Genomic DNA, 19798 nt, shown 5'->3' on the forward strand with positions numbered 1-19798 from the left:
TGGCTCCATTCACATAAAAGAGCCGTTTAGATGGCTCCCAAACAGCTCTTCGTTCAGTAGTGCTTAATTAAACATGTATGAAAAACCATGAAAAATAGCAGATGTCTAAACTGTGAGTTGAAATACATTTTTAACTGACGAAATTAGCTCGCTGGTGTTGTTTTTTTACACAATGCAAAAATAAAGTGTGGACCATAATGAGGCTCTCTCGTCACTTGGACCTTTTGTTCCTGCAATGAGGAATTACCATCTTCCGAAAATGTTTTTATAACGTATCTACAGATAATCGTTCAAAAAGCAGTAGCCTGTAGCCTAGCTGTAGGCCTAAGCAAATCAGGGAGCCAAATGAACGGCTCTTTCACACATGCAATTTGGTTCCCGACGTTCACCAAAAAGATCCGTTTAAAACGAGTCGTTAATTCACGAACGACCAATCACTAACTCATACTAGAAAGCAGAGGACACATTAGAAAGGATCGCACTGGGAGGATGCGAGGAGATACCGCTGACACATATACGAACCGCCAGCGAGAAGACCACTGACCCAGCCCGCAGCATTATCAATAATAACGTTACATAACCAGCAGTATAGACAATACACTTGTTTGAGCTATACGACCTAAGTTGTAATGAAGTAGTTAGCTAGTTATGCTAACATTACGTAAAACCTTATCTAGCTTGCCTTGCCTAATCAAAAGTTAGGTACCTAGCTACATAAGCAGCAATAACGATATCTGACGTCGTTAGATAAGTTAAACCTTCTCAAGTTCTCCAATGTCACCCCACTACTCCGCACATTCCACTGGCTTCCAGTTGAAGCTCGCATCAACTAGGACAGCAGAGTCCTTGCCCATCTTCAAAAGACACTTGAAACCATACCTCTTCAGAGTATTTTAAATAATCCCCCTCAATTTGATTTGCGCATGGCTTTTGCCAAAAGGGGTATGATTTGTTGACATATTTGTAATTAAAACGCAACCTTAATTTACTCGTTGTGACTCACTGAGGTTCCAAACTCCTTTTTAGATGAGACTGACTTCATGTCAAATTATCCTATTTACACTTTGTAGTCAATTTTGGCACTAGAATAAATGTTTCTGACTCATTTTGATACCACATTGACCGTTTTCAAAGGGATTAGTTACTTTTTAGTGGCAGTCGCTCTTTAAGAGCTTTGAGACATGGAGCAGCTCATACTAGTGATGCAGTCTGGTCTCATAGAGTAGACGAAACATAGTAAAAGCAAATCCAAGACCCTCAAATGAGGCAAAAATTAAAGCACGGTGGATGGGTAAGCGTATAACGCGAACATCTAGTAACCCAAAGGTTGCATGTTGATGCTCATCATGGACAACTTTAGCATTTTGCCGAATTAGCAACTTTGCAACTTCTTACTACTTTTTACCTACGTTGCAACTACAGTACTTAGCATTAGCTAACCCTTCCCCTAACCTTAACCCTAGCCTAGCTACGATTAGCTACCTAGCGAACGTTAGCATTCGCTACCTAGGTAATGTTAGCCACAACAAATTGGAATTCGTAACATATATACTTTTTGCGATTTCGTAACATATTGTACAAATTACAATTCTTCACAGATCACACAAAATGTAATTTGCAACATATCATGTGAAATGGATGATGGAGATTGACAAATGAATACATACCATACGAAACATTAGATATTTTACAAATTGGTATGTCCTGGATTTACATTTACTATGTTACATCTACACCTGAGTTCAGGTTGCAGCATGGGAATTCCAAGTTAGCGGTTCAAACACTTAAAAGACACACCCACATCCAATTACCCTCGCCTTATGCCCTTGGGGGAATCCCGTGGCCATCTGGGAGGGCGGTCCAAATGATTAGCCAAGCAAGGGAAGTTTGCAACGTAAGTCCCTCAGCCCTCGTTTTTAGTCGGCTCTGCGATTGTACAATTATGTTCACTCTGGGGCCTGAAACTCCCCATAATTAAATTCACAATGATTGTACATCCGCTAAGAAAAGTCAGTGAAAACTTTAAAACAACATCAATGGAGAAGTCAACATACAAGTGTAAATAAAAATGAATCCAAATAAGTTAGAAATTGTGCTACTAATGCACATGATGGCACAAACACTTCTCATAAAATGTAAATATGTTTTATTTTGGAAATTGTAGAAATAAAACATTTTCCTTCCTCAGACGTTCCAGCTAGGCAGGCTAACGTTAGTTAGCTAATTAATTAGCTAGCGATCATACAGTAGGCGTAAATTAATAATTATATATTTAATGTAAGTAGACATGCACTCATCATTGACTGTAGCGCATATAAAGCACCCACAAGCCGCTGGTGGCTGAAAACAAAATCAAATCAAATCAAAGTTTATTTGTCACGCGTGCCGAATACAACAGGTGTAGTAGACCTTACAGTGAAACGCTTACTTACAGGCTCTAACAAATGGTGCAAGAAAAGGTATTAGATGAATAGGTAAGTAAAGAAATAAAACAACAGTAAAAAGACAGGCTATATACAGTTAGGAGGCTATAAAAGTAGCGAGGCTACATACAGACACCGGTTAGTCAGGCTGTTTGAGGTAGTATGTACATGAATGTATAGTTAAAGTGACTATGCATATATGATAAACAGAGAGTAGCAGCAGCATAAAAAGAGGGGTTGGGGTGTGTTCGGGGGGCAATCATCGCGGGATGAAGGAGTGACGAATTTCCGGCCAAGGGTGGTCCATTTAAAATTAATTCCTTTCTCCCTCGCCCCTTGCCCTGTAAGTGTATACTCGTTAGACGTCATGACACGTCATCAGAAGTGTCCACTTAATTTGAGGGCAGAGGGGATAGTGTGTCTTTTAAGTGTGTGGACCGTAAACCCATGTCTTTTTTCGATGAACCGAAAATGTTGGCTCCATTCACATAAAAGAGCCGTTCAGATGGCTCCCAAACAGCTCTTCGTTCAGTAGTGCTTAAACATGTATGACAAACCATGAAAAAATAGCAGATGTYTAAACTGTGAGTTGAAATACATTTTTAACTGACGAAATTAGCTCGCTGGTGTTGTTTTTTTACACAATGCAAAAATAAAGTGTGGACCATAATGAGGCTCTCCTGTCACTTGGACCTTTTGTTCCTGCAATGAGGAATTACCATCTTCCGAAAATGTTTTTATAACATTGTCAGAACATGAACGATTATATCGTTCAAATGTGGGAATTGCAATGATAACTTTCTTAAAATATAGTAACTGTTGATGTAACATATCAATTACTTTATGAGAATTGGCCTATGTATTTTTTAGGCAATATATATATATATATATTAGTCTTCAATATATATTTGTCTTCAATTTGCTGTTACATCAAACCTGTTCACAATCGTTCATGTTATAAATATAATCGTTCAAAAAGCAGTAGCCTATAGCCTAGCTGTAGACCTATGCAAACCAGGGAGCCAAATGAACGGCTCTTTCACACATGCGATTTGGTTCCCGACGTTCACCAAAAAGATCCGTTCAAAACGAGTCGTTAATTCGCGAACGACCAATCACTAGCTCATACTAGAAAGCAGAGGGCACATTAGAAAGGATGCGAGGAGCTACCAGCCACTGTTACCGCTGACACATATACGAACCGCCAGCGAGAGGACCACTGACCCAGCCCGCAGGGCGCAGCCTCTATGCTGTGCAATAGAGTGGCCGTGGGTGGTGTGTGTGGGGATTTCTAAATGATTTCTTATACGCTCTTTTTCTAACACCATGGTGCTGGGCAAGGTGAAGACTTTAGCCGTCTGCTTCGACTATCTCAACGACAACAATGTTCCTGTTTACTCCGGTGGTGATTCTGTATCCGGGAGGGTGATCATCGAAGTCGCAGGCGAGGTTCGCGTCAAAACGCTGAACATAACCGCCAGAGGAGTAGCCAAGGTGCGGTGGACAGAGTCCCGCAACGCTGGGGCCAACACTGCCTACACTCAGAATTACACCGAGGAGGTGGAATACTTAAACCATAGCGACACGTTAATAGGAGAGGAGAGAGGTAAGGGACAACCACATCATAATTACCACTCATTCTCACAGAGATGTGCTGGCATCATTTTGAGAGTAGGCTATATGGATAGTGTTGGCCTAGTTCAGGTTGATCTGAAATAAATGGATAACCTAGAAATGGAACACGGTTGTACATCACCGGTTCCTGCTATGTTAGGGAGCTCTGCAGTGCCATTGCTGTGGTTATAGGCTACGCCATGTGTAAGTTACGAGTGATGGTGGTTTCAATTTCACATAAACTGCATAACACACACATCACACATTGATTGGAACAAATGACAAATGTCATTATGTGTGCCCCGTTGAGTTCTTTCAGTCAGGTGGGATAGTGGTCCTGATGCGACCAGATAGTCCTGGTGTAATGCATAGGTTTTCCTCGTCCAATTTAGGCTGTTTAATAACGCATGATGGGACATAAATATTTGATACATTTATGTTTTATTGTGACACATTACAATTAATGTAGATTCTACAGTAGTTGTGTTTTTATTCAGATTTAACAGTCATAACAAGTTGATAACGCCGTCTTTGCGTTTTATGTGGTGAGGGAAGAAACCGTAGAATTTAGTCCGAATTTGACCTGATTGGGCTAATCTAACCGAAAGCGGTTGAAGTTGGAATATTTTCGACGTTTATTACTGTTTTAGTTGTACAATTTTATCAGGAGCATTCTTTCGCTGATAACATCCTGAAGTTTACTCCCTTTGTTAGAAGCGGTTCAAACCTGTTCACAAACTGGCTGAGGGACGCACGGGGGGAGACAAATCTCTGTCGCCTCTGATTGGTCGGAACTCCCACGTGTATATAGGATGACGTCATTGCTTCTAAGGAAATGACAATTCTAAAGCATGCAAATGTGTCTTCAATTTGCTGTTACATTTCCATAGTGTACTGTAAAACTAATATATATATATATATATATATATATTGCCTAAAAAATACATAGGCCTATCCTCATAAAGTAATTGATATGTTACATCAACAGTTACTATATTTTAAGAAAGTTATCATTGCAATGACCAAAGATAAAATTCAGAGTAGTACCCTACTAGGCTACTGAGGTCCAGTTTCAGTCTGTAACAAAAGTCCCAGTGATATTTGCATAATAGCTGTTCTAGTGGGACATGTAAACTGATACAGCTAGGATTAATTCAGCATCTTTACAGGGCATAACAACACCAAGAGATTTAAAGGAAAAACAATCCCATAGTTAGTATACACCCGTAATAAAAATACACTCTTGACATAAGACAGCAATACAAACATATATGGCAGAGTAAGTCCGATYTCATAATTAGGACAGTAAATGCACCTCTGTGTGGGCGAATCAAGCTGTCGTTGCCAGGGTAATGTCTGAGAGCTGAAGCAATATTTTCTCGAGAGCATTTTATCCACCACAATATGACATCACCAAGACCTCCAGCAGAAGATTGGTTGCCTTCTCAGCGACTCACCGAACCTACCGGTACCCTAAATTCAGAATAGCCTTTATGAAAACAATGTTAATCAGAAGGGTTCATTACAGATGTAGGATCTTCATTTGATCACCGTCTTGAAGGAGGACCTTCCTGCAATGCAGGACAGTTTTTACAGTTAGGTTTAAAGGGCATCTGAAGTTTGTAATTTCCACTTTGAAATTTCAGACTTGATTTTCCCTTGTGAAAAATGTATCAACCCCTTCAAAAAATGTCTATTAATTATAATCCACATAATAATTCATATTTCCTGTTGCTGCCGGATTGTTTTCAGATGTAGCAAACTGGCTCAAAATAAGATCCTAAATCTGTATGTAGYTGGCTGGTAAATGATGTCATGTATGTGCTGATTATCTGTTTACCTCAGAGGTGTGCAACAGATTTGAACCTGGAAAGCTACATGGTATGCAGGCTTGTGTTCCAGGTCCACACTAACTCACCCTATTGAACTAATAGTGGTCTAAATAGTACATATGTGTAATGCAGGACATTTTAAACCTGTAGTGTATTAGAAGTAAAAAGGCTTCTGAAGTTTGTAATTTCCAYGTTGAAATTTCAGACTTTATTTTCCCTTATACTGATCCCGGCAAAAATGTCAATTAATAATAATCCATATTTCCTGTTGCTGCTGGATTACTTTCCTGCTGTAGCAATCTGGCTCAAATTAAGACCCTACATCTGTAGACCCAGGTGTGTTAGTGCTGGGCTGTAGCTCTCCTGGACCAAAGCTGCCTGCCGGCTACACTGCTTTTATCTCACTTTGTGTTGAAGTACAGTGCATTCGGAAAGTATTCAGACCCCTTCACTTTTTCCACATTTTGTTATGTTACAGCCATATTCTAAAATTGATTGAATAAATGTTTTTCCTCATCAATCTACACATAATACCCCATAATGACAAAGCAACAACAGGTTTTTAGACATTTTTGCAAGTGTTTATTAGTTTTTGATGTTTTCCTAGTTTTTGTTGTACTGTAATAACCCTCATTGATGCTGTGTTGATTGACTGATTGCCTCTGATGAATTTGTAAAATAAAACATGCTGTTGGTTTTTAATAAAGATGCATAAATGTACCTGCTCTCGAGTCCCTCTTTATTTATCTCAAATACTACAGTCCATCTCTGCTGGCTCTCTGTTTGTCTGTGAGAATAACATGGCTGCTTTTACTGCTGCATGGCATGAGGGTTTTTGGTGAAATCTCTCCCCCTCTGTCTCTCCCTCCCTTTCTCTTTCCCTCCTCCCTGTATATCGCTCCCTGTCTCCGTTTCTTTCTGTCTCTCCATCCTCCCATATTACAGAACACATGGTCATTCATAAAGGGCCTTAGTCGAGGGGCGGGACCAGGCTAGCTTTGTTCCAATGGGAGGCTGAGTAGTAATGTTGCGGTGGAGTAGCCGGCTGAAAATCCACTGCTCATTCTGGTTCATACCGGTATGCGCCTGCTCTCCTCACTCTGCCGGTGTGACTTGACAACCACACACACCCACACAATGTTCTCTACACACACACACCCACAATGTTCTCTGCTGACAAGATAACATGCGGGAGTACCGAGGTGGCAGGAAACAGATCTATACACACATCAACATAAACATTAATCAGTAACATGTAGATTGAGGAAGTGAAAGGGAATTCATGCTTCCTCTGCCTGGGTGTGTCTTCTCTGTACTGTCTGAAGTGTTCATGGATTAAATTAAATGCCATTTTGTATTTCATGCATTGACGACATGACTGGGTAATATTGAAATTGAACACAATGCCTGGGTTGTATGTGCTATAAAGTATTTTTTATGTGTGGTTATGTGTCAAAGTATTTTTTATGTGTCGTACAACATTTATTATCTTGGTGTTGCCTTGGACTGAGGCACTTGAAAGCACTAGGCAACTTGAAATCGCAACATGATACAATGAAATTAAATGGTGGGTGCGTGTCTATGCGTGTGTACACTGTGGTGTGTGCGTCAGGTATGGTATTTGGAATCTTGTTCTCCTGTGTTTCAGATGAAGACAGTCCAGAGGAGGCCCTGACTGTTCTCAACACAGGATTACACGAGTTTGCGTTCAGCTTCCTGCTACCACAGATGTACGTAACAGATGTACACACACAAACCTATAACAGCCATAACATAAAATCCGAAACCCAAATATGGAATCATATCTAAAGATAGACCTGTAAGAAGTCTAATCCTATGAACCAATTTCCTCTCTCCCCTCGTCACCCTCTCTCAGGCCCCTGGCCACGTCGTTTGAAGGGAAGCATGGCAGTGTGAGGTACTGGGTGAGAGCAGAGCTCTACAGACCATGGCTGCTGCCTGTCAGAGTCAAGAAAGAGTTCACTGTCTTTGAACACATTGACATCAACACACCACTGCTGCTGGTGAGGAATACACACCATTCAAAATGGAGACACACAATTCAGTCCCATTCAAAATCCTATTTTCCCTAACCCCTAACCCGTACTTTTACCGTGACCCAAAAAACCTAACCCTAGCGCCTAATCCTAAAACCAACCCAAGCTCCTAACCCTAGCTCCTAAACCTAACCCTAGCTCCTAAACCTGCTACTAACCCTAGCTCCTAACCCTAGCTCCTAGCCCTAAAACTAACCCTAAACCTAGCTCCTAACCCTAGCTCCTAACACTAGCTCCTAACCCTAAACCTAATTCTAACACTAATTCTAACCTTAACCCTAAACCACCTAGAAATAGCATTTGAACTTGTGGGAACACACAAAATGTTCCCACGTGTACACACACACACAAGCTGTCACACACGGCAATTTGTGACTTTGCCATTTCTGTGCGTATAGGCCCCTCAAGCTGGCACTAAGGACAAGACCCTGTGTTGCTGGTTCTGTGCCTCGGGACCCATCTCACTCAGCGCCAAGATAGAGAGGAAAGGATACACACCAGGTGAGAAAACACACACACGTTGATTGGCTAACGATGATTTCCGCTCAATCTAACCACACACTGCTCAGAATGTTTCACAACACAACATGCTCAAACCCCAGAGGGAACTTACAGCACTGCAGCTATAAATACTGCGCTGAGAGGTATTCTCAGGACACCACACACACACACAGTCCCGTACCCACACCTCCCCCATCTCMGCCTTTTTCTCCTATCCTCCTCTCTTAGGTGAGTCCCTCCAGATCTTTGCGGAGGTGGAGAACTGTTCGTCCAGGGTGGTGGTGCCCAAGGCAGCGCTGTGCCAGACCCAGACCTACTTCGCTAAGGGCAAGGCTCGACAGCTCCAGCAGCAGGTGGCGGCCCTGCGTGGGGACACCCTGCCCCAGGGGAAGAGCCAGAGCTGGGACGGAAAACTGCTCCACATACCCCCGGTCTCCCCATCCATCCTGGACTGTCCACTCATCAGAGTGGAGTACTCACTGATGGTGAGGAATGATAATAAACATAGTATAGTTGATATGGTAATACATGTGTTAATATGGGAGAATAGGAAATAAATAAATGCCTCCTAAAATCTAACCGGTTTAGAAGGTACTTTCCAGTCATGTATTGTAAAAGTTACAGTGTATCAAAATGTGGGCTGTAAATAAGATAATATCTATCTCTCCCTCTCTCTCTCAGGTGTATGTGGACATCCCTGGGGGGTTGAACCTGTCTCTGTCGTTGCCGTTGGTGATCGGTACCATCCCCCTCCACGCATTCACCAGTCGAACCAGCAGCATCAGCAGCTACTGTTGTACCGTCAGCTGGCCAGAGAGACCTGAGGGTACGACATACACCTGTGTGTGGAGTGTGTGTGTGTGTTTGTGTGTTCTCCCATGTTAATTGCATGTCGTGTGTGTATTCACAGCTCCCCCCAGCTACAGTGACCTGGCGGTGACAGAGGAGCAGAGGCGGGGCTGTCTGGAGCGCTGTGAGGGGTTAGAGGTCAACCAAGAGGGCCAGGGAACGCTGCAAGCTTACATCACAGAGTTCAGATTCCAGCCCCCACCGCTCTACTCTGAGGTACACTCACCCACACACACACACACCACGCATGCACGTACATACTGTACATACACACTATTGTAGGTCAAACTGGCCTAATCTCTCTCTGTGTTCCTCAGGTTGACCCTAACCCAGAGCCGAGCTGTGGTGGTCAGGAGACCCGACCCCTGACCCTCTCGCTGAGGACAACACTGACCTGCTCAGAGCAAACAGGCAACTACACATACAGGTGAACCCAACATGGCCACCATTATAGCCCCCTACTGGAGCCAGTCACCTACTGATGGATCCAACATGGCCTCCATTATAGCCCCCTACTGGAGCCAGTCACCTAYAGATGGATCCAACATGGCCGCTGCTACAGCCCCCTGAAGTGGGACCAACATGGCCGTCTCATCCTTAGTTTCCTCAGGATGGGGTCCATTGATGTTAACAGACACAGGGGTGTCAGCTGCGAGAGACACTGTGTGGAGAGGCCAGGAGATGCCTCAGTCTGACCAACATGGCGGTTTTCTGCTGGTCAGGATGAACAGATAGTGCCTAGACCCAGCTTCTGATACATATGACCATTACATGGCACATCTAAGACTAGAAAGGAGAAGAGGGGAAGAAGAAAAGGGAGACAATCCACTGTTGGAAACAGTGGTCAGGAATCTCCTCCAGCCTCAGAGTGAATTTTGCACATGCCTTTCTYGTTGTTTGTCTACTTGACTTCCACAGCTTTTCTTCCTCAACGCTCATATATGCTGCAACGTGTCCGTCGTCTTCTCACCACCATTACTACGTAACCAGAAACCGAACACACACTCTTTTAGAACAAACTAAGAAACAAATGAAAATAGACGTTTTTAGAGAGATGTGTTAATGTGTCTTGGGTTTTCTTGAATGGGGAATGTCGTACATGGTGAAATGACTAGTGTGTAACAGACACAGGTGAAGCACTCACTCACACTGTCTTTCTGGTGTCTTTCCTCAATAAACCCTCCACAGATACAGTACCCTACAAATCACTTGTTTGATTGTAGTATATGGACATATGACACAGGGAGAAGCTCTGTATTACATAAGAGGGAGAGCAACAGACAGATGTAAAAAATAAAGAATAAAAAAAACATTTTCAATGTTTACAGGTCAATTGTGGTTTTGAAAACAAAATCAATCCACCCGAGATTGTAATTCAAAGATTAGCTCTACTTCCAAACTGATACAAAGTGCAAAATATTTTTGTATTTGTTTTTCTATGTTTGTGTACGTGACACTATTATTGCCATTACTGAAATTACTGCAATCACGATCTTCCTTTGTATGAAATAAAGAAGCCTTTTTGTAGAAACTGTTTGAGCTGTGTACGCCTTAGTTTTAGCAGGGTTATTGGGCCCCACTATCACTGTGTCTACACTACATTAGGGTTTGGAGAGAGCTGTCTGTTTGATCTGCCTCTCATGGGCTCTTGTCTCCCGCCCTCTCTTCCCCTCTATCCGCTCTCTTTCTCCTCCCTCTCTGTCTCTCTCTTTCCATTCCAATGTCTGAGAGACAGACGGGACAAGGGAGCGTTGTCTCCTCCAACACGCTCTTTCGCTCTCTTTCTCACGCACATACATGTACACACACACACACAGCTGTACAGGCAGACAATCCAAAACAGACATGCGTCATGGGTCCCAGGAATGTTCACATTTGTAAGCACTCAAATCAGCCTAGTAAGTATCTTACCGCACACAAAGAGAACAGATGTTGGCTAAGGCTAATTTTAACTCCTAACCTAGTTCCATTCTGGGGTCTGGACAGATTCTGTAGTTTAATCTCTGACACTACATCTAATCTGATCTCTATCCATCCATGTTCGCTCTTTACCTCTAGCCCCATTTTCTAACATGCATCCTTTGGCTTTGTCCTGATTTTATCCACATTCTGATTGTGCCCACATTTTCAGACAGGTGTAAACGATTAAAAGACAGTGTCTGGAAATCTTAATGTGGACAGATCTGGACAGTGAAACCGTTTAAATCATGATMCCACCTTCTAAAATCATTGACAAGTGGCACCATTGAGTTATGGCATCAATATGTGTCTTAAAATAAATAAATACATATTATTTAAAAAAAAAATGCTGTCAAACAGTTAGCATAAAAGGGGAGGGACCAGGAAATCTGCTCACAAAACGGACACGATGGATGCGAAACACATTTTATTACCATGTGTAGACATATTTTGGAAAATGTGGGCAGAATCAGAATGTGGACAAGATTTCAAGAATTCACAACAACAAAATAAAATACTAAGGGTACTAAGCTAACACATGGAATTGTTTTAAAATGGTAATACCACAGATTATCTAGCTGTTTGATTTGGAATTTAAGGAGCCCTTTGGGTTTCCMAYATWTTWTTKKKGGGGGGGGATAAAATATAAAATCTGGCYTTTACTACTGTAGCCCATAGAAACGCATTGAATAACACATTCATAAATGGCAAAAAAGACAGTCAAAAAAYGTGTCACAGGGGACCTCCCGAGTGGCGCAGCGGTTTAAGGYACTGCAGTGCTTAAGCCGTCACTACAGATCCGGGTTCGATCCCGGGCTATGACGCAGGCGGCCGTGACCCTGAAGACCTATGAGGCGACGCACAGTTGGCCCAGCGTCGTCTGGGTTAGGGGAGGGTTTTGCTGGCAGGGATGTCCTTGTCCCATTGCGCTCTAGTGACTCCTGTGGCGGGCCGGGCACATGTACGCTGACACAGTCGCCAGTTGTACAGTGTTTCCTCTGACACATTGGTGGGGCTGGCTTCCTGGTTAAGTGAGCAGTGTGTCAAGAAGCAGTGCCGCTTGGCAAGGTTGTATTTCGGAGGACGCATGACCTTTGCCTCTCCTGAGTCCGTACGGTTGCAGCGATGGGACTAACTACCAATTGGGGAGAAAGGGGGGTAAAACGTTTTGTTTTTTAATCATAAGGAATAAGGTTCTGAGGTGTCTGTCCTATATCCAGGAGATATAAGAAAGCTCAGATWTTTTTTTTTTTWAATTGGGGCACATATTTAACACTTTATTTTTGTTGGCACAAACTACTTCCATACTTCCATTCGTTTCTATGGGTTTCCTTCAGATGAGTTTGTAGCTCAAACGGTTCAGACGCTACAGAGCGTTTTCAGAGGAGTCCGACACACACCGTTGTAGCTCGGCCACCTTCCACCGCAGATGCGGAAGGCCAACATAGGCCTTAAATTAGAGACTTTTAACCTTTATTTATACAGTTTTTTCTCATTGAGATAACATCTCTTTTCCAAGAGAGACCTGGTCCAATAGCAGCAGGGGGAACAACATTTCAGACAAAACAACTTGCATACACTAACACAACATTAAACAAAACTACAAACACACATACAGTACAACAACAAAAAAATTATGTGAAAAACACGAAAGTCTTGACTAAAAACAGCTGGCCATATTAGWTCAGGACAGTGTCATACTTAATTATACCAACAGAAAATAAAGTTAGCGACAGAATATGGAGAATGAACAGAGCGAATCTTCAAAATACAAAATAAAAAAATTTAGACATAAAGAGCAGAGAAAAGCCGTCCCAAAATTATCTGGGACGCTTTTAAGGCATTCATTAGGGGAATGATAATCTCCTACTCCGCAAAATTTAAATCTGAGTTAGAAATTAAAATTAAAGAAAAATAAATCACTATTTTAGAAAAAGCTCACAAGGGATTGGCTGGCCGGGATGTCCTTTACAAGGTAAATAAGAAAATAAAATGTCTGAACTTAAGCAGGAATATGATCTTTTACTTTGGAAGAGCGACAACAACTACAGGTTAAACTCAAATAAAGCATACTATTTAATGGCAAATTAACCAGGTAAACATCTTGCAGCCCTCACAAAATGAATACATGCCAAATCAGTTATCATTTTTAAAGATACAAATGCATCAATTAGAAACATATATGAGATTAATGACATTTTAAAAGCTTATATGAAAATCCATATAAATCGCAAATAAACAACAGTTGTGACAATAAAATAACCACAAAGCTCATAAGCAATAGAATGGCAAATGTCGTCCCAGACTTGATACATATCAAACAGGGTTGATTAAAAATAGACATTTACAAACAAATAGAAGAACATATTTCAGTTTAATACAATACACAATATATATTGATATAGATTTATCAATAATGGCTGTTGATGCCAAAAAGGCTTTTGACTGTATTGAMTGGTCTTTTCTATTCAACACTTTGGAAGCTTTCAACTTTCCAGCTGAAATAATACATTTCATAAAAATCTAATATAAATGTCCTAAAGCAAAAATATACACAAATAATACATTATCTGATGAAATTGCTTTAGAAAGGGGTACAAGACAGGGATGTCCTCTTTCCCCCTCCTGTTTGCACTGGCAAATTAACCGCTTGCAGAAAGAATTAGACAGGACCCAAAACTAACTAGTATCAGTATTGGTAAACATGAATATAAACTAAACTTATTTTCAGATGATCTTCTGATATACCTGACCAATAATTGAAAACTCAATGCCCCCCCTTGCTAAAAATAATTTCAGAATACTTAAAAATATCAGGGTATAAAATTAACGTGGAAAACAATGAAATAATGGCAATAGGAAAAAGATAAATAATAACTCATGATCTACAGCAATCCTTTAAGTGTACCACAAAAAAATATCAAATTCTTAGGATGCTTAATAAGTGACAAGAAACAACAAATATATAATGATAGCTTTATCCCATTCCTTAACAGTATAACAGCAGATGTAATTAAATGGAACAATATTCCTATAAATCTTACATGTAGAATAAAACTCTTCAGAATGGCATGGCTCCCAAAGTTGTTATATTTATTCTCGGTAATACCAATTACCCCACCGAAAGRCATTCTTTAAAAAAGTATGCTCCGTCATAACCGACTTTGTATGGGCAAATACAACTCATAGAATAAAATGGAAAGTTTTACAGAGGGTGGTTTTAACCTTCCAGACTTGGAATTGTATCAACTCACCAATCAGGGCTATTACTTGCGACATATACTTTTACTTGCGACGTTTAAAATAACAGATAAATAAATAGTATAGTTAAATGCACTAATGAGGAATAATGCTTACATCTTGAAGATCTGCATGCTCATCCCCAGAATCTTTTTATGTGTATATTTTTTAAGGATAAAGTTAAGAACATTAACAACTTCATGGTTAAGAACACTATAACAGTATGGAAGAAAATGAAACGTATTCTACAAGAACCAATATCATTCCCTAAAAACACAACCTTACGGAACTATCCTTGGATAGCTTTTCAGAATTCACCGATAAATTGGCCCACATGGAAAACTAAAGGCATAGAAACCATAAATGACTTGGTAAAAGGAAATACATGTATTTCCATGACAGAATAAAAAAGCAATTTTGGACTAACCAATGTAGATATTTTCAAATAGATCCAACTTAAATGTTTCATATCCATTTTTTAAAACGTTTTTGGGACCACAGAGCAATCTTGAGGGAACTCTATTTCAGTCAAAAAAAGGATGTTCATATAATAGGTAAGATATACAAAACCTGGTAGAGAGCCTATCCAACTGACAACCTCTTAGAAAAAAATAGAAACTACTGCGACCAAGGCTTAAAAATAACTGATATTGGCACAAGATGGAGGGAATGTTGGAACAAGTCCAAAAGTTATGGGCGTAGTTAAAAAGTTGACTGTCCGAAGAATTACAATGTAAATGTACTTCTATTCCATCTGTCTGCATATTTTAAGACATGGCATATGAGGGTGCAGTGATTACTTTTCTCGTCAATGATCTTGAGAAAACGCTTACTTAAAAACTGGAAATCAACCAATCCTCCATCGTTAACACAATGGAAAGGTAAAATTCTTTATTATCTAAATGTTGAAAGTGCGTGGGCAACAGAGAGAAACAAAATGGTGCAATTTGAGGCCATGTGGCGAAGAGTGATGCGTGCGCTGGAGATGGGGGTGCGAGCAGGTTGGTCTGGGCAAGGGTGATGTTGTGGATGTTTGTGGATGTTTTGTATTGTTTATCAAATATATTCATAAATAAAGCATTTTAAAGAATGTGGACAAGATCAGGACAACGGATGAGTGTTAGTGCCAAGTATAAACAAGGCTTCTGTCAAGTCATTTATTTMTTTCCGTCTATTCATCCCTCTCCTTCCATACCCATCTTTCTGATTCTCAGGGTTAGGTCATACTCTGTATACTATGGCAATACTGTAATGGGCACTGCAGGATAGAGTGACAAAGATCTTTAAAAAGTGTGCTGATGAACCATTCCCAATGCACAAACGCACCCACCCCCACACAAACACATAGAGAAAGGCCCTAGCCATAGAGTTTCTAAACCAAGAGGCGCAACATTGCGGGGACGCTTGCTAAACAGACTAATCAAACCAGGCTGGGATTTGGGGTTAGAGAAGTTACTGAGAAAAGTTAAACATCTTTAGTTGTTAATTTTCTCGAAATCTAAAGGCACAACCTAGATTTGAGTCAATGTCTTAAGTAGTTGAACTTGTTATTACTCCAAGCTCGTGAGATTGGCAATCTGACACGCTTGCATTGTTGGGCAAAAACAACTTTAACGCGAACGGCTGGCTTTGATTTGATGGCTGGCTTTGAACGGCTGGCTTTGATTTGATGGCCTGCACATTCGCAGTTCGGCTCGAGACGACCGTTAGACCCGTTGACGTTTTTCTACAGATGAGTTTAGCAGCTAGCCAACGTTGYCATGACATCGCCTACAAGTGTGAWCGCAGATTTCTATTGGAGTAGCAGTTTTATCTTGACACTGTACTGTCTTTGCCCAAGCGTGCGTATCTGAGAAAGGCATTCGTTGTAAAAAAAAAACACTTCAAATTTTCAGTTTCACATGTGAAATCACAGCTTATTTACATATGAAACCATATTTTCACATGTATTACATTTTAACACCAACTTTTCACGTGAGAGGACAAACATGTTCTCACCTCACATGTGAGGATATGTAGTTTTACATGTGAAAAACTTTTTCATGTGAAAATCTCAAGTTCACATGTGGAATTGAAAATCTATCACRTGGAAATAACATTTTCAGTTTCACATGCAAGAAAACTCCACATGTGAAAATCTCACTTTCACACATGGAATTTCATTTTCACATGTGAAAATATATCACGTGGAAATCAAATTTGCGTTTTCACACGTAAGAAACATTCACGTGAACATTTTACTTTCATATGTGGAATTGAAGGTTCAAATGTGGTGAAATGGTGTTATTCTCTTCACATGTGAAAAATTTGGTGTTAGCACTTCCGGGTTGGAGCGAGTAGTCGCATTCCGCTTCGCTCCACAGGTAGTATTACATTTAATTTAATTTCATTACAGTACAACGGTTTGATTTGTTTGATCTTAGCTAGCTACATAGCCGTCTTTGTATCAAAGATAATTGTGTAGTTTAGAGTAATTATCGAGGTTCGCTAGCCAGCTATTTTCGTCTTTCTAACGTAACGTAGTCAACACTGCTAGCTAGCCAGCTAGCCCGCTAGCCACCGAATAGCAGCACTGTAGAAACTATTAGAAACTATTACATTACAACGGAACAACGGAAYGACTTGATTTGTGTAGTGTTAGCTAGCTACATAGTTGTCTTTGCTGTCTTTGTATCTAAGATAATTGTGTAGTGTAGAGTAATTATCGGTTAGCTAGCCAGCTATTTYCGTCCGCCGCGCTGCCGTTCTCCTACCTAGTCAACACTGCTAGCTAGCCAACTTCTACCGAATAGTAGAAACTATTACATTACAAGGAACRACTTGATTAGCGTAGTGTTAGCTAGCTACATAGTTGTCTTTGCTGTCTTTGTATCCAAGATAATTGTGTAGTTTAGAGTAATTATCGAGGTTACCTAGCCAGCTACACTTTCAAACAAAGTCAACAACGCAGCCACTGCTAGCTAGCCTACTTCACCAGCCAGCAGTACTATATCATTTTAGTCAATAGATTTTTTGCAACGTAAGCTTAACTTTCTGAACATTCGAGACGTGTAGTCCACTTGTCATTCCAATCTCCTTTGCATTAGCGTAGCCTCTTCTGTAGCCTGTCAACTATGTGTCTGTCTATCCCTCTCTCTTCCTCTCTGCAAGACCATACAAACGCTTCACACCGCGTGGCCGCCGCCACTCTAACCTGGTGGTCCCCGCGCACGACCCACGTGGAGTTCCAGGTCTCCGGCAGCCTCTGGAACTGCCGATCTGCGGCCAACAAGGCAGAGTTCATCCCAGCCTATGCTTCCTCCAGTCCTCGACTTCTTGGCACGCGCGGAAACATGGATTACCACTGATAACACTGCTACTCCTACTGCTCTCTCCTCGTCTGCCCACGTGTTCTCGCACACCCCGAGAGCTTCTGGTCAGCGGGGTGGTGGTACTGGGATCCTCATCTCTCCAAGTGGACATTCTCTCTTTCTCCCCTGACCCATCTGTCTATCGCCTCCTTTGAATTCCATGCTGTCACAGTTACCAGTCCTTTCAAGCTTAACATCCTTATCATTTATCGCCTCCAGGTTCCTTGGAGAGTTCATCAATGAGCTTGACGCCCTGATAAGTTCCTTTCCTGAGGATGGCTCACCTCTCACAGTTCTGGGTGACTTTAACCTCCCACGTCTACCTTTGACTCATTCCTCTCTGCCTCCTTCTTTCCACTCCTCTCTCTTTTGACCTCACCCTCTCACTTCCCCCTACTCACAAGGCAGGCAATATGCTTGACCTCATCTTTACTAGATGCTGTTCTTCCACTAATCTCATTGCAACTCCCCCTCCAAGTCTCCGACCACTACCTTGTATCCTTTTCCCTCTCGCTCTCATCAACACTTCCACACTGCCCCTACTCGGATGGTATCGCGCCGTCCCAACCTTCGTCCTCTCTCCCCTGCTACTCTCTCCTCTTCCATCCTATCATCTCTTCCTCTGCTCAAACCTTCTCCAACCTATCTCCTGATTCTGCCTCCTCAACCCTCCTCTCCTCCCTTTCTGCATCCTTTGACTCTCTATGTCCCCTATCCTCCAGGCCGGCTCGGTCTCCCCTCCTGCTCCGTGGCTCGACGACTCATTGCGAGCTCACAGAACAGGGCTCCGGGCAGCGCGCGGAAATGGAGGAAAACTCGCCTCCCTGCGGACCTGGCATCCTTTCACTCCCTCCTATCTACATTCTCCTCTTCTGTCTCTGCTGCTAAAGCCACTTTCTACCACTCTAATTCCAAGCATCTGCCTCTAACCCTAGGAAGCTCTTTGCCACCTTCTCCTCCCTCCTGAATCCTCCTCCCCCTCCTCCCCTCTCTCCTCTCTGCGGATGACTTCGTCAACCATTTTGTAAAGAAGGTCGACGACATCCGATCCTCGTTTGCTAAGTCAAACGACACCGCTGGTTCTGCTCACACTGCCCTACCCTGTGCTTTGACCTCTTTCTCCCCTCTCTCCCAGATGAAATCTCGCGTCTTGTGACGGCCGGCCGCCCAACAACCTGCCAGCTTGACCCTATCCCCTCCTCTCTTCTCCAGACCATTTCCGAGACCTTCTCCCTTACCTCACCTCGCTCATCTTGACCGCTGGCTACGTCCCTTCCGTCTTCAAGAGAGGCGAGAGTTGCACCCTTCTGAAAAAACCTACACTCGATCCCTCCGATGTCAACAACTACAGACCAGTATCCCTTCTTTCTTTTCTCTCCAAAACTCTTGAACGTGCCGTCCTTGGCCAGCTCTCCTGCTATCTCTCTCAGAATGACCTTCTTGATCCAAATCAGTCAGGTTTCAAGACTAGTCATTCAACTGAGACTGCTCTTCTCTGTGTCACGGAGGCGCTCCGCACTGCTAAAGCTAACTCTCTCTCCTCTGCTCTCATCCTTCTAGACCTATCGGCTGCCTTTGATACTGTGACCATCAGATCCTCCTCTCCACCTCTCCCGAGTTGGGCATCTCCGGCGCGGCCCAACGCTTGGATTGCGTCCTACCTGACGGTCGCTCCTACCACGTGGCGTGGCGAGAATCTGTCTCCGCACCACGTGCTCTCACCACTGGTGTCCCCAGGGCTCTGTTCTAGGCCCTCTCCTATTCTCGCTATACACCAAGTCCACTTGCTCTGTCATATCCTCACATGGTCTCTCCTATCATTGCTATGCAGACGACACCACAATTAATCTTCTCTCTTTCCCCTCTGATAACCAGGTGGCGATCGCATCTCTGCATGTCTGGAGACATATCAGTGTGGATGACGGATCACCACCTCAAGCTGAACCTCGGCAAGACGAGCTGCTCTTCCTCCG

General features: G+C 42.3%; 1 protein-coding gene across 1 annotated transcript; it reads left to right on the top strand.

The window, feature by feature from the left end:
- Positions 1–3564: 3564 nt before the first annotated feature.
- LOC111963879 (arrestin domain-containing protein 3-like) lies at positions 3565–10812 on the top strand. Its single transcript, XM_023987439.2, has 8 exons — positions 3565–4029; positions 7518–7599; positions 7746–7893; positions 8325–8427; positions 8656–8912; positions 9109–9253; positions 9338–9492; positions 9594–10812. The coding sequence occupies exons 1-8, from the start codon at positions 3750–3752 to the stop codon at positions 9705–9707; spliced, it is 1284 nt and encodes a 427-aa protein (XP_023843207.1). The 5' UTR covers positions 3565–3749; the 3' UTR covers positions 9708–10812.
- Positions 10813–19798: the final 8986 nt, after the last annotated feature.

The sequence above is a fragment of the Salvelinus sp. IW2-2015 genome, linkage group LG5 (genome assembly GCF_002910315.2).
Source record: "Salvelinus sp. IW2-2015 linkage group LG5, ASM291031v2, whole genome shotgun sequence".
NCBI classification, from domain to species: Eukaryota; Metazoa; Chordata; class Actinopteri; order Salmoniformes; family Salmonidae; genus Salvelinus; species Salvelinus sp. IW2-2015.

Coding starts and splice junctions, on each gene's coding strand:
- LOC111963879 (XM_023987439.2), top strand. CDS start 3,750: ATGGTGCTGGGCAAGGTGAAGACTTTAGCCGTCTGCTTCGACTATCTC. Junction 7,894..8,324: donor TCAACACACCACTGCTGCTG/GTGAGGAATACA, acceptor CTGTGCGTATAG/GCCCCTCAAGCTGGCACTAA. Junction 9,254..9,337: donor CTGGCCAGAGAGACCTGAGG/GTACGACATACA, acceptor GTGTATTCACAG/CTCCCCCCAGCTACAGTGAC.